The sequence below is a fragment of the Phalacrocorax carbo genome, chromosome 6 (genome assembly GCF_963921805.1).
Source record: "Phalacrocorax carbo chromosome 6, bPhaCar2.1, whole genome shotgun sequence".
Lineage (NCBI taxonomy): Eukaryota > Metazoa > Chordata > Aves > Suliformes > Phalacrocoracidae > Phalacrocorax > Phalacrocorax carbo.
Window position 1 is genome coordinate 45,509,990 of NC_087518.1, and position 11,937 is coordinate 45,521,926.

General features: G+C 43.5%; 2 protein-coding genes across 6 annotated transcripts; one reads left to right on the forward strand and one right to left on the reverse strand.

The window, feature by feature from the left end:
- Positions 1 to 116: 116 nt before the first annotated feature.
- Positions 117 to 4,408, reverse strand: DIO1 (iodothyronine deiodinase 1). 3 transcript variants are annotated; one of them, XM_009503152.2, is made up of 4 exons: positions 4,017 to 4,408; positions 2,632 to 2,775; positions 1,257 to 1,456; positions 117 to 794 (listed from the first exon to the last, which is right to left on the reverse strand). In XM_009503152.2, the coding sequence occupies exons 1-4, from the start codon at positions 4,348 to 4,350 to the stop codon at positions 729 to 731; spliced, it is 744 nt and encodes a 247-aa protein (XP_009501447.2). In that variant the 5' UTR covers positions 4,351 to 4,408; the 3' UTR covers positions 117 to 728. The 3 variants fall into 3 exon arrangements, with proteins under 3 accessions (XP_009501447.2, XP_064311122.1, XP_064311123.1); XM_064455052.1 differs by lacking the exon at positions 117 to 794 and adding an exon at positions 809 to 1,035; XM_064455053.1 differs by lacking the exon at positions 117 to 794 and having other exon boundaries at positions 2,636 to 2,775.
- An 810-nt stretch (positions 4,409 to 5,218) lies between these two features.
- On the forward strand, positions 5,219 to 11,878 carry YIPF1 (Yip1 domain family member 1). 3 transcript variants are annotated; one of them, XM_064455058.1, is made up of 9 exons: positions 5,219 to 5,547; positions 6,071 to 6,234; positions 6,928 to 7,008; positions 7,119 to 7,206; positions 7,335 to 7,451; positions 8,504 to 8,670; positions 9,311 to 9,493; positions 10,479 to 10,573; positions 11,617 to 11,878. In XM_064455058.1, exons 1-8 carry the CDS (start codon positions 5,517 to 5,519, stop codon positions 10,566 to 10,568), a joined length of 921 nt encoding a protein of 306 aa, XP_064311128.1. In that variant the 5' UTR covers positions 5,219 to 5,516; the 3' UTR covers positions 10,569 to 10,573; positions 11,617 to 11,878. The 3 variants fall into 3 exon arrangements, with proteins under 3 accessions (XP_064311128.1, XP_064311129.1, XP_064311127.1); XM_064455059.1 differs by having other exon boundaries at positions 6,101 to 6,234; positions 11,578 to 11,878; XM_064455057.1 differs by having other exon boundaries at positions 5,220 to 5,547; positions 11,578 to 11,878.
- Positions 11,879 to 11,937: the final 59 nt, after the last annotated feature.

Consider the following 11,937-nt stretch of genomic DNA (forward strand, 5'->3'; position numbering starts at 1 on the left):
GTAACTTTCTCATCACCTGTTCAAGATCAATAGGATGAAGAAAACCACCTACTAATGCTTAGAAATAACTCAGGGGGAGAGGGGCAAGGCAGGGATGGAAATAATCTGAAGCCATATGAAGTGCTCTGATAGATTTTTAATAATTGCAGATCAATCCCTTGTTTCTATAAATACTTTCTACAATCAGGTCACAGCCGTCTGTGCTTTATGCTATGACTGTCATAACGTGTATTAATAGAAACAAATGTTGATAGAGATTGTCTTATTCAGAAGCCTTCTGGAGTCAGTGAAAGTGAACACTTTGGGAAATCGTATGTATACAAGGGAGAGAGAATCTTCATCAGCTGAAGTCTGTTTTGCATGCCAGTTGACCTCTGCAAATGTCACCACCCCTGAAGTTTGTCCTGCGTGATATTTCTTACAAATGTAAATGATGGTATCCAGTCCTGACCACTCAATGGACCCAACCGCTATTCGTTACTCCGTGCGGCGTAAGTGTGGTAAGATACTGTAGTGCAGTAGTTGGAGTTCTAGTGATGAGACTTGAAAACCTCTACACAAACACATAAGGAACCACGTTACAGATGCTCCTTAGATACATGTACATTATTCTTGTTATCTCTATTGTTATGTTTAAATTCTTTTTTCTTCTTACAGTTATGTCTGTGAAAACTTATTTGTGGGGCTTTTTCATCCAGACAGTCTTTACCCTGAAGTCCTCTTTTCTTCTATTTCACTTTTTCCAGGATGGTGCGTATTTCCTGGGGGTGATAATTCCAAGGCCCCACTCCTCCCTGCAAAGGCAATAACATTATAGTGATGCTCAAGCAGACAAAGCAGAAGTCCTTTAGAGAACACCAGCTGCACCAGAACTGTGGGCAGGTGTGCCTGGGCTTCCTTTGCATGACATCCATTGCGTGGGAGATGGTGTATGCACAGGTCACACCCTGCTCAGTAGCTGGGACAGGGCCAACATCTGGATCCTGGAGCTGGAAAGTGTTCCTGGATCTCACAGCTTAGATGTACCTAGGTTTCCTAATGAGCCAAAAGATAAATATTTGAGCAAGACAGAAGTGTACAGCAAATAAGTGCATTATAAAGGCCCAGACTGGTTTTGCTGCACAGTTACAGTGAATTCTGAAATTTTTAGCTCTCAAACAGAATGAAATACTGTTAAATATAAAGCATTCTCAAATTGTTTTGATATTTAAAAATCTCAATATATTGTGCTTATTATTATTGTTGATATTTTTTACCTTGTAGATGACCTTCCCTCCTTGAAGTAGGTAGAGTCGTTCCGGCAATGCAGCGTATTTTGAACTGCTCAGGTTTTCCATAGTGTCTAAAACCACTGGACATAAAGGATTATTTTCCTGAAGAAATTGTGCCGCAATTTTTCGATCTTCAAGGCTTCTGTGATTCTTAATAACAATATTGTTTTTAAAAGCCCATCCATCTAAAATGAATGAGAAAGGGATTTAGCAAGGAACATTTTGAATAGGTGTTAATGGTAAAGACATACTGTGTGTTATATCCCAAAACTCTGTTAAAAGAATACTGCAATTTACTTCCAACACCAAAACTTGCGATGAAATGAAAGGTGCCCCCCCAGTATGAGAGGACTAGAGCTTTTCAAATAAATGGTCCCAAGATGTATTTTTTTTTCCTTTTAATTTCAGCAAACCCTATTTTCCCCTTGCCCTGGACTTGGAAATATTTGATGTATTTTAGCTGGAATTTTCCCACAATAATGAACCCTAGAAAGATAACAGGTGGGAAACATATATCCTATTTGGGTAAGATTTGTCAAAATTATAGGCACAGAGAGGATTTAAAAATGGTAAGTAGTGCTGTCAGCTGATACCCCTTCATTTAGCACAGCTGCAACAATGGAACTCTTCATTCTGCTTGATTCTATTAAGCCTATAAAACAAAATTTCAGATCCGTGAGAAGTGAAACATTTGAGCCAGGGCACACCTTCCTTTTTCAGAAATACACAAACATGCGTTTACACACAACTCTTCCGAGTAAAGTAGAAACAAGCAAAAGGTTTTGATGACTGAGTTACTACCTGTTTCTCAACTACTAGAAGTGATGTATTGTTAGAAAACTTGAAAACTACATGTTAGGTTTGAGAAAACCACCTTAGCCCTGGGATAAAATCAGTGCCAATGTGTTATCTGGAGTCCAGGGTAGGTAAAAGAGTGTGAATAGTTTGCTAAATTTTTTCAAATTCGAGCCTGCATCCTGGTCTTTAATCGTGTTAAAAATGAATTACTTTTTTTAAAACACGTAACATGCTGGCATTGTACGCTTAACCTTTGTTCTAACAAATGCCTTTTTTTTCCCCTGCCCCTTCCAAAAGGAGCTGTACCAACACTGAGAGGAAGTTTTGTAAAGATACAACTGCGTGCTTCATCTTCAGAGAGATGAGTGTCTTCAGCAGGAGTACCTCAGTGTGAGTAAAATCTTTGGATGATTAGGGACACAAACTGGTGCCTAGATTTGGTGTTGCCACTTTTGACTTGAGAAAACTTTCTTTCCCTCCATTGTTAACACACTTTCCTTCCTAAGGGAATGATGGTGTGTCTGAAGTTTTGTTAGGCGTTACTGTGATGTTTGTACTGTACCTACTGCATGAGCTTCTTCGATGTAGATGATAAGGAAATCTGCTATTGAGCTGAAATCTTTGATGAGCTTGTTGAACTCATCAAATTTTAACATAAATGAAGGTCAGGTGCAACTTCCAAAATTCAGGATTAAAGGTCGGTTATCTGGAAAAAAAGGGACAGTTTGTGGTTAAATCAGTAGAGGGAGAAAGGGCAGGATTACGTACATGCACTGAATTGAGCCTCTGCTGCAGAGATTCCTGGGCAACAGTAGGTAAGCCCCATAACTTCCCCTTGGGACATTAAAATCGGCAGCAGAACATCTGCATCTGTGCAAAACAGGCATACAGATGCTTTCTTTTCCCTAGCCTGGCTCTGACCTGTGCCGGATCCAGCAATGAGCTTAACCAAGGGGGACCCTTTCCTGTGCAAAGCCCAGCAAAGGGAGAAGGCACCGTGCAGTCACATGGCTTTGCCTGTGTCCTCATCACGGGAACCAGTTCTCAAGTTACCAATGCTTTGGAATAGGGAACTGGTCTAGAATGGATATACAGCGTGTAGCTCATCACAGCCTCCCTGAGATCCTTAGTACGAAAGAACTTAAGAATGCTAAGCATGATCATCTGCAAGGTTTTTCAGAGGACGGTGGTTCAGAGATGTCTTAATGCTGTTTAATGAACCTGTTGGACAGGTCTTGATCTCTTTCAGAGGTGTCAGTCCTAGCTGGGCTGAGTGGAAGCTGCACTTTTCAGTCACATATCACAGGCTTTCATGCTTTCAATGTATTTCTGCAATTTCCTGTCCAAACAGAACTCTGGTTATAGATCATTATTCATTAAACTAACGTTACACAAGCCACCAGCAAAAGTGTCTATGCAGTTGCTTACAAATTAACACAGTACGTGCCTGCAGGTGTTTAATGATTGCAAGGCTTCAATTTAAGAGAACTTGCAGGACTTTGAAGCACCTCTTTTAGTCTATGGTTATGCCAAATTATCTGAAATTTAAGATCTTCCTTCTGGCTGGGCTTAACTTCAAGCAGTGCTGCTAGCGTAGACTCACATCCTAAAGAATCTAATAAAGGGGGTGCCTTCCTGTAGATAATGTGTATCTCTTTTCCAAATTTGCATCCTATTTTCTACATAAATACACATACATATATGTAATTAGAAAAGCAGAGTCAGAGAAGGTTGTAATCCCTCCCATGGAGATTGAGACTGCAGCTTAATGATTAATTCCATGTTCTACAGAGATCTCAGTGAGAGGCAGCGGACAAAGCAACTTCTTTTTCTTCTGCTGTATTGCTAGCCACTTTAAATCTGGAACAAACCACCATGTACTTTCTAGGTTGTGGGCTAGATATTGTCTTAGCAAACCAAACCCATCCACATGGCTGATTTACTGACCTTGCATGAAATCAAAGAGATGACGAACTTCCCCGTTGAAAGTCACCACTGGCGTGTTGGGAGCAGGGTGTCCCTCATAGGCTTCATCCTCCAGCCTCTTCCACTTCACCTTCAGCACAAAGAGCAAATAGTTGAAGCTGAAAAAAGTTGGACCCCAGTTTTCATAGCTGAATTTTGGATTCTCGTTCATTCTGCTCTTTTTGCCCTGTTTTAGGATGTATCTTTTCATGGCATTCGGGAACAGTATCATCAGTGTTTTGCCAATGACAACACACATAGTAACGTGCAGAAGAATCAGGATTTTTTGTAGGAATACCCTGACTCCGAACATCATGGTGGAGGAGGTCTGGCCGCTTCAGACAGGAGTGCAGCGCAATGGCAGGGGCAAAGGTTGAGGGCGGGGAAAACCGTTCACGTGTTTGGCCAAATTTCTGCCTTGCCTTGCACGCTGTCACCTCTCTGTGGACTTCAGCGTCTGCGTGAGCAACAGAGCCTGTCAGCTCCGCTATCTCCATCTACACCAAAGGCATTAATTACAGTGACGGGTAGATTTTTGGTCCTAACTGCACAGTTGTAAGGCTTAGTCACAGATATGTCATGTATTTTACTAATGAGAGGAGCTGAATCAAGGTGTTTTCCCAGAACCACAGACTACAAGAATAACGTTTGCAGTGCCCGAGGGTCTGATCCTGCCAGCAGTTATGAGTTTAGACCCTGCACGTGCAGGGCCCGGAGCTCTACAATTTTCATACCGGACCATTGATGCCGACACTTGCAGCCTTGGATTGATGCAGCCATTTGCATTTTGTATGTGCTGTGCAAACAGTGTCCTGTTCCTACAGCTCTGCCTCCTTCAGTGCTCTGCCACACACCGGTATTTGTCACTTTGGGGCTGGAAGGATACCCCAAAAATATATATACCCCAATATAGATGAGATATAAATTATCAAAATATATAATGTACATCTATAATAGAATATATAAACATATAACTACATGTATAATCGACATGTGTGCGTATATCTGTAAATAACATGCATAAATACAGCAGCCGGTGCCCCGTGCCTGCAGCAGCTGCCTCAGGTCGCCGGGGCAGCGCAGCTCTGCGGCCTCTTTAAGGAGGCGGGCGGTGGCGGAAGAGGAAGCGCTGCTTGGTCTCTGATTGGCCGGCGCAACGAGCGCTGCCGGCGTGTTTCCCTCCAGCCCACGAGGCGGGGGGAGGAGAGGAGCGGAGCAGAGCTGCTGATTGGCTGCCGCCGCGCAGCGCCTGCTGGCCCTTTAAGGGAGCGGAGCGGCCGCCGGCGGCAGCGGTTGGGCTGCGGGACTCGGAGGTGCGGGGGTGTCCCCGGTCCCGCAGCGGGTGGAGGCGGCGTGGCACGGGCGGCCTGAGGGGCGGCGGGGACCGTACCGTACCGGAGGCGGGGTGCGTGGGGTGAGCGCCGCCGCCTGGTTTCTGCAGGGTGGAGGCCTGGGGGAGCCGCTCCTCAGCCAAGCGGGTGGATGGCGGCTGTGGATGACCTCAAGTTTCAAGGTAAGCGTGAGGTTTGGGGCCCAGCGGACGGGGCGGCCGAACCCTGAGGGGTTGGAGGCGTTTCTGAGCTGTGCTTTGGGCCCCTCTGAATAAAAGCTTCCGTGGAGTTTTGCCAGCGGTGTCAGGAACAGCTCCGCTTCTCTGAGAGAGGTGGTGCTGTCGGCGAGCTAAAAAGCGTTACCTGTGTTGACTGAAATCCTTTGTTAAAGCTGAAAGTAGGCAGGGCGCTCTGCCATTTGGAATGGGCTGTCAGGGTGGGGCCGGTCACAGGAGGAAAGGCAGGCTTCGGGGGTACTAGCTGGTCACACAAGGCAGGTTAGCAGGAACAAAAGCCTCGCACTCTGCTCTCTAAGGTCTAAGAGTTGATCATGTCAGTTTGGGCTTTAAGAAACCGATCATATTTGATATGCCTGTACTAGTGATTAGCCTTGCTGGGGCTGTGGAGGGGTGTTAATGGAGGTTTTTATGCCACAGAAATTTGGTAGCTTGACCGTTGTCTCTTTTGTGATATACTTATTTGCAGAATTTGATGATGCAGCTAATTTGCTTGCAGCAAATCCTGATGCTACGACAATAAGCATTGATGAGCCAGTTGAAATCCCCAAGAACCAGCACGGCCGTCTGCAAGAGCCAGGGAGAGAAGAGGATGATGAACTACTGGGGACCGATGACTCTGATAAAACAGAGGTAATGCTCTTATACATACGGTGCCTCCATTGGCGCATATACAAACAGCGCTGACAACACTGAGAGATTTCGCAAGAATACCAGTGATTCACGCTGGGTGACTTAAAACTCTGCTTCTTCTCTGTCGCAGGTTACTTTCTTGATAGCAGAATTGGCAGAAGCAAACATGCATTGGCTCTTCAGCTGTTGCGGTTTGCAGCCTAGGACATTGAACTGAAATGGTGGTGATTTAAGCTAAGCAAATAGGCGAGGAGATAAGCACAGCAGCAGCTGAAAGCCCAGCACTGTGTTTGTTTCTGTCGGTTCTGTTGTGGGGTTGGTGACTCTGACAGGAGAGCAGGAAACTGCGAAATGGCCCAGGGCTTGTCTGAAGGGTTCAGCTGATGCAGCCATCAACGACGACAAGGGGACTGGTGATGCCGATGAAGGCATGTGTTATAAATGACATGGTGGAAGGTAGCATCTGGCTGCTCTTTAGAACCCCAGGCCACTATTCTGCTCGCAGGGAGATAAGACTAGCTGCTGCTAACAAATATTAGCGGGGGAAAGGGAAACCGTTAAATAGTAAGCACTACCCTGTTAAGTTTGGTTTCTGTCTGGGTACAGAAATAATTTAACTATTGTGTAAATGAACTAGTAATACCTAAATTGCATGCTTGTAATGTTTTTAATGTTGACTTTACCCCCATACAGCTGCTTGCAGGACAGAAGAAAAGTGCCCCTTTCTGGACATTTGAATACTACCAGACGTTCTTTGATGTGGACACTTACCAGGTTAATACTCTGCTCCAGAGGAGAACTGTTGTCTGAGCTATGCTTTATCCAGATATTGAGGTTTTTTCCATTTTGCATCTTCAGTCGGACAAATCTGTATGTTTTCATAGGTCCTGGACAGAATCAAAGGTTCAGTTTTCCCAGTACCAGGGAAGAACTTTGTAAGGCTGTATATCCGCAGCAATCCTGACCTTTACGGTAGGTATGAGATGTGAGAAGTTCTCTACCATGCTAAAGGTTTTCGGTTTGTATTCTCTTTTACGTGCTAACATTAAAAAACAGGAGGGTAGAGGAGCTGTTACTGAGCTTGTTTCCTTGCTTTTAAGGTCCCTTTTGGATATGTGCCACGCTTGTCTTTACCATTGCTGTTAGTGGCAATCTCTCTAATTTCTTCATCCATCTGGGCAAGCCAACATACCACTATGTGCCCGAGTTCAGAAAAGGTTTGTAAGTAGTTGATACAGTCCTGAGTTTTGTGGCGTTTTTTGGGGGGATTTTGTTTGCTTACTTCACTACTGCATTGAAAAAAAAAAAAAGAAAAAAAAGGTCACAGGTTTGATTTAGCAGAGTCTTTTGATAAATTGCTTTATTTAAATTTTTAGAGATGTGAAACAAATCCTTAAAGTGGGCTGTAACTGGCAGAACCCTACTGCTCCAGAGCATAACATAGTTACAGGGTTTTAGTAGAGCAGGCAGGAGTAATTAGTAATTCTAGCCTTAGTGAATGCCCCCTTGTAGAGAGGGTGAAAGCCCAGCAGTGCCACTGCGGTGCTTTTGTAGGTGCCGTTCTGGATCCATAGCCTCCGGGGAGCCTGCCGGCCTCTGGCAGAAAATGACTGCCTTAGAGTATTATTCATATTGCCTACCAACGGCTGGCATTTGTTGCCTTCTGGCCAACTCCAAAATAAGGAAAAGATGCTTAACTTATACGTTCCCCAGAGAACTCAGAGTGAGGAGCCAATTGTCTTACCTGTCCTTGTAGTTTGAAGGGGACTGCTGTCCCTGCAGAGGAACACGGCTTCTGTTTGTTTCCAAAATTCACAGCTTGCTTGGAAAAATGCTGCCATTTGGGAATCCAGTCCCTCAAATAATTTCAGATTTGATGCTTCTGTCTGTGTTCTCTTTCAAATTTTTTAGCATGTCTGTATTCTAGTTTCATTTTCCAGTAGCTGTGAGTAGCTGATTTTCTAAGTTTTTCTTTCCTCCGTGGCTCGCTCTTTCACACGGAAAGAGCACAGGTGCACAGGTGTAATTAATTGAAAATATCAAAAGAATACTTTTTGAAGTCTTTATTTTTGAACTAACTTGAAGTACTAGCAAAGTAGTGGGTGTAAACTGCATGTAAATGCAAAGTTCTCAGTTTATTAATACTTCAGACTTATATTTTGAAAGTAACTTCAAAGGTAGCTTTCTAGTTTTCAGGCTAAATGCCTCTATGCATTTGATTATGGCTGGTATTCTATGGAGAATGTGAAATCTTTTGTCTCATTTCCAGTGTCCATAGCAGCAACAACGATTTATGCGTATGCTTGGCTTGTTCCCCTTGCTCTCTGGGGATTCCTGATGTGGAGAAACAGTAAAGTTATGAACATTGTCTCCTACTCATTCCTGGAGATAGTGTGTGTATATGGCTACTCCCTCTTCGTTTACATTCCCACAGCGGTATGTATGGCCTAAAGAGTGCATCTCTACTACATGCTCTGCAAAAAGGTCCTAGTTTAGAAAATTTGCTATTCCTTACTATATTGTTCACATTAGTCAAAATCTTGGGGACTGGGCAAATCATTTGCTCCTTTTGCTTTGCCAGAATAAAGCTTTTTGTTCGAGTTTGTCTAGTGTAAAGGTGTTTTGTGGGTCCTGGAGAAGCCCAGGACAGGTCACTTTCCCAGAGGCAGCAAATCCAAGCAAGGGTGCTGCTGGTGAGCCTGGCGGGCAGCCCGAGGCAACTTCAGGAATCGGGGTGTGTTTGTCCCCAGGGTGCTGACATTGGTGCACAGGATGGCAGTGCTGATGGCTCCGAGGACAAGTTGCCCTGGCAGGGACCATCCTGGGCCTCTCTGACAAGGGGCAGGCCTTGGAGGAAGTGCCATAACTCAGGGGACGCACTGTTGTCGTGTCCGGGAGTAAAGCTCATTGCTACTATTATTCTTCCCACAAATAACAGAGACATATCAGATAAGGCATGAGTTAATTTCTGCACAAATTGGCTGGAAGGGATGAAATGTCATAGAACAATGTGTTAAATAAATGAATCCCCCATTTCACACAGTCCCTTTAAAAATCATTTTCCTCCGTTTTACAGATTTTATGGATCATTCCACAAAAAGTGGTGCGCTGGGTCCTGGTGGTATTTTCCCTGTGCCTTTCAGGGTCTGTTTTGGTGATGACCTTTTGGCCTGCTGTCCGAGATGACAACCGGAGGATCGCGCTGGCGACCATGGGGGCTATTGTTCTGCTTCATGCCCTGCTGGCTGTTGGCTGTTTGGTATGGCACCACCTTTCCTCTTCTCTAACCTCTTACCTCCTGGGGCTGGTGATGTGTTACGGTGCAGAGAAGGAGGGGTCGGCTGGTTGCTGGAAAATCTTTTAAAATAAAGAAATAGTACTTCTGAAAAACATCCAAAGAAGAAGTTCCAATCATTTCAAACATAGCAAAAATTTATGCCAATCTGACTGATAGTGCCAGTAACAAACTCAATAATGAATATGTCTTTAGCACAAATCACTTGCAGAATAGTCTTAAATTTATCTGGAATTCATCGTAGTATCAGTAAAGCGTTCATCTTTATTGTATCCAGTCGCAGCTTATTCCAATGAGTACTATGCTTAGTCCTTTAAAATGATTAAAGGTTCAATATGTCGTGTGTGCTTATGAGTTTTATGGATGAAACATAAACCTGCTAGAACTCAGTAAAATATCAGCATTGTGAAAACAAAAGACCCTAACACTACTGAAATACAGTGATGAAAACTTAAATTATTTGTTGCCTCTTTGTTGCAGTAGGTAGAATAATACCATCCAGGCTTCAGTTCTGTTCCCCTGCCCTGCCCCTCCCTCCTCCCAAGCTTCCAGAGTAGAGATTTGGTTCCCTGCAGCTTGGCATGTGGGGAGGCAAGGGCAAAACACCACTCTTGTGTTAGCAGGAGGCTTGCAGCTAACTCCAGTGGGCTCCTGTCACCGGAGACTGCCTGGAGCTTCATCAGTTAAAACATCAGTCAAATATCTGCCATCCAGTCCTTTCCAGTACGTGTCTTCTCAAAGGCCTTAGCTGCTAACTCTTCTATTTAAAAGTACAGTTTAGAGCACCATTTTAGTTTCTAATTTGATAAACACAGAAAAGATCCAAATTTGCCGTTTTAGTGCTGTGTTTTGTACCTTGTGAACAGTCGGTGTGGAAAGAAAGAGCTGGGATGAGGCAGAACTGTTTGTTTCTCTCTAAACAGTCTTTTTCTCCTCTGTAAAAACATAGGCATACTTTTTTGATGCCCCTGAACTGGATCTTCCTGCACCTATTATCCCTACTTACAATGGAACAACAGTAATAACAAAGAGTCAGTAAATAAGGTAAGAATCCAATCTAAACTTTATTCCGTAATCATCACAGACATCTTGGAACTTTTCCCCATTACTGTGGTTGTGTGGAATAGGGTTTAACAGACCAATTTTGCCAAATGTCTCTTATATATAAATACCATTTATTAACTTTTCTTCCTGTTTTAAGTATAGCCATAAAAACATAAAAGACTCTGAGGAACAAAGACTTGTTATCTTCTTTTTCTCTGGGGTTTATTCTTGGCGAGGAAACACACGTTTAAATAATCTATTCAGTCCCATAGGTCTTCTCAAAGATTTTTTTTTTCCCCTCAATCCCTTACGAAAGTCCAAAAGTGTTTGTTAGAATTTGTACTTTACAAGTAAAACTTAAGCAATAAACCATTATACTCCTATTTCCCTTTCCATTTAATGTTAAAAGTAAATTGGATTGTTTTTCCCCCTTTGATGTTTGTGACAATGTGTTTCAGAGTAACAGCTCTGTGTACGGGGAGATCCACGTACGCTCGGAGCAGGGCTGGCTCAGAGCCTGAGCCATCCCTACGGACTGCATTCCTGGTGTGGGATGGTTTGCTTCCTGGTAGCTGGGAGTGCTGCCAGCAGCAGATGACATTTGAATTCTGTTGGGGAGATGAGACATGGAGCAGCTCCAGGAAAAGGCGAATAGGCATGCAGAGGCCAGGCCTCTGCAAGCATACCAGCCACAAGCTGGTAATGTGAAAATCAAAAGTATTTACTGACTAGAAGCTATAGTAGTTTAAAAGAAAAAAAAAAAAAGGCCAACTATACCTTTAAAAAATGATCATAAAAAGTTAGCAGCTGTGGCACAATCTAATCACGCAGGTCAATTTTAGAAGCTTTTCTCTTGCAAAATCAGTTTCTCAGCCCAGGTGCCTATTAAGATTCAGTACGATAGTAATGATTTTTTAGTATTTAGATATAGATATGTGCCTTATTGTGTCCTCTGGTGCCTGTGAGAAGCTGTAATATTCACAGGAGTTATTTGTCTCTTTCAGATTACAATGCCTGGTTTTCCATCTGTAATTTTATTTTAGATTGTTTTTTCAATGAAGAACATGGAAAGTTCCAGAACGGGATGCTTTCTGTAAAAGAAAGGACAGCGATGTCCCATGGACTTACGGGCATCTCCGTGCTCACTGGAGACTGACTGGCTCCATAAGGAGAGTGAACTGTTGATCTTAATAGGGTTTTTTGTTTGTTTTGTCTGGTTTTGTTTTGGGCTTTTTTTTTTTTTCCCTAAATTCTGTCTATGCTCACCACGCTATTTTGCCTCTGAATAAAGCGTTCTGAAGGCGATTTCTTATTTTATTAACGATCTGCTCCTGCTCGGCCGCGGCGAGGGTTTGATGGGAAGT

Coding starts and splice junctions, on each gene's coding strand:
- YIPF1 (XM_064455058.1), top strand. CDS start 5,517: ATGGCGGCTGTGGATGACCTCAAGTTTCAAG. Junction 7,452..8,503: donor TGTGCCCGAGTTCAGAAAAG/GTTTGTAAGTAG, acceptor TCTCATTTCCAG/TGTCCATAGCAGCAACAACG. Junction 9,494..10,478: donor TGCTGGCTGTTGGCTGTTTG/GTATGGCACCAC, acceptor GTAAAAACATAG/GCATACTTTTTTGATGCCCC.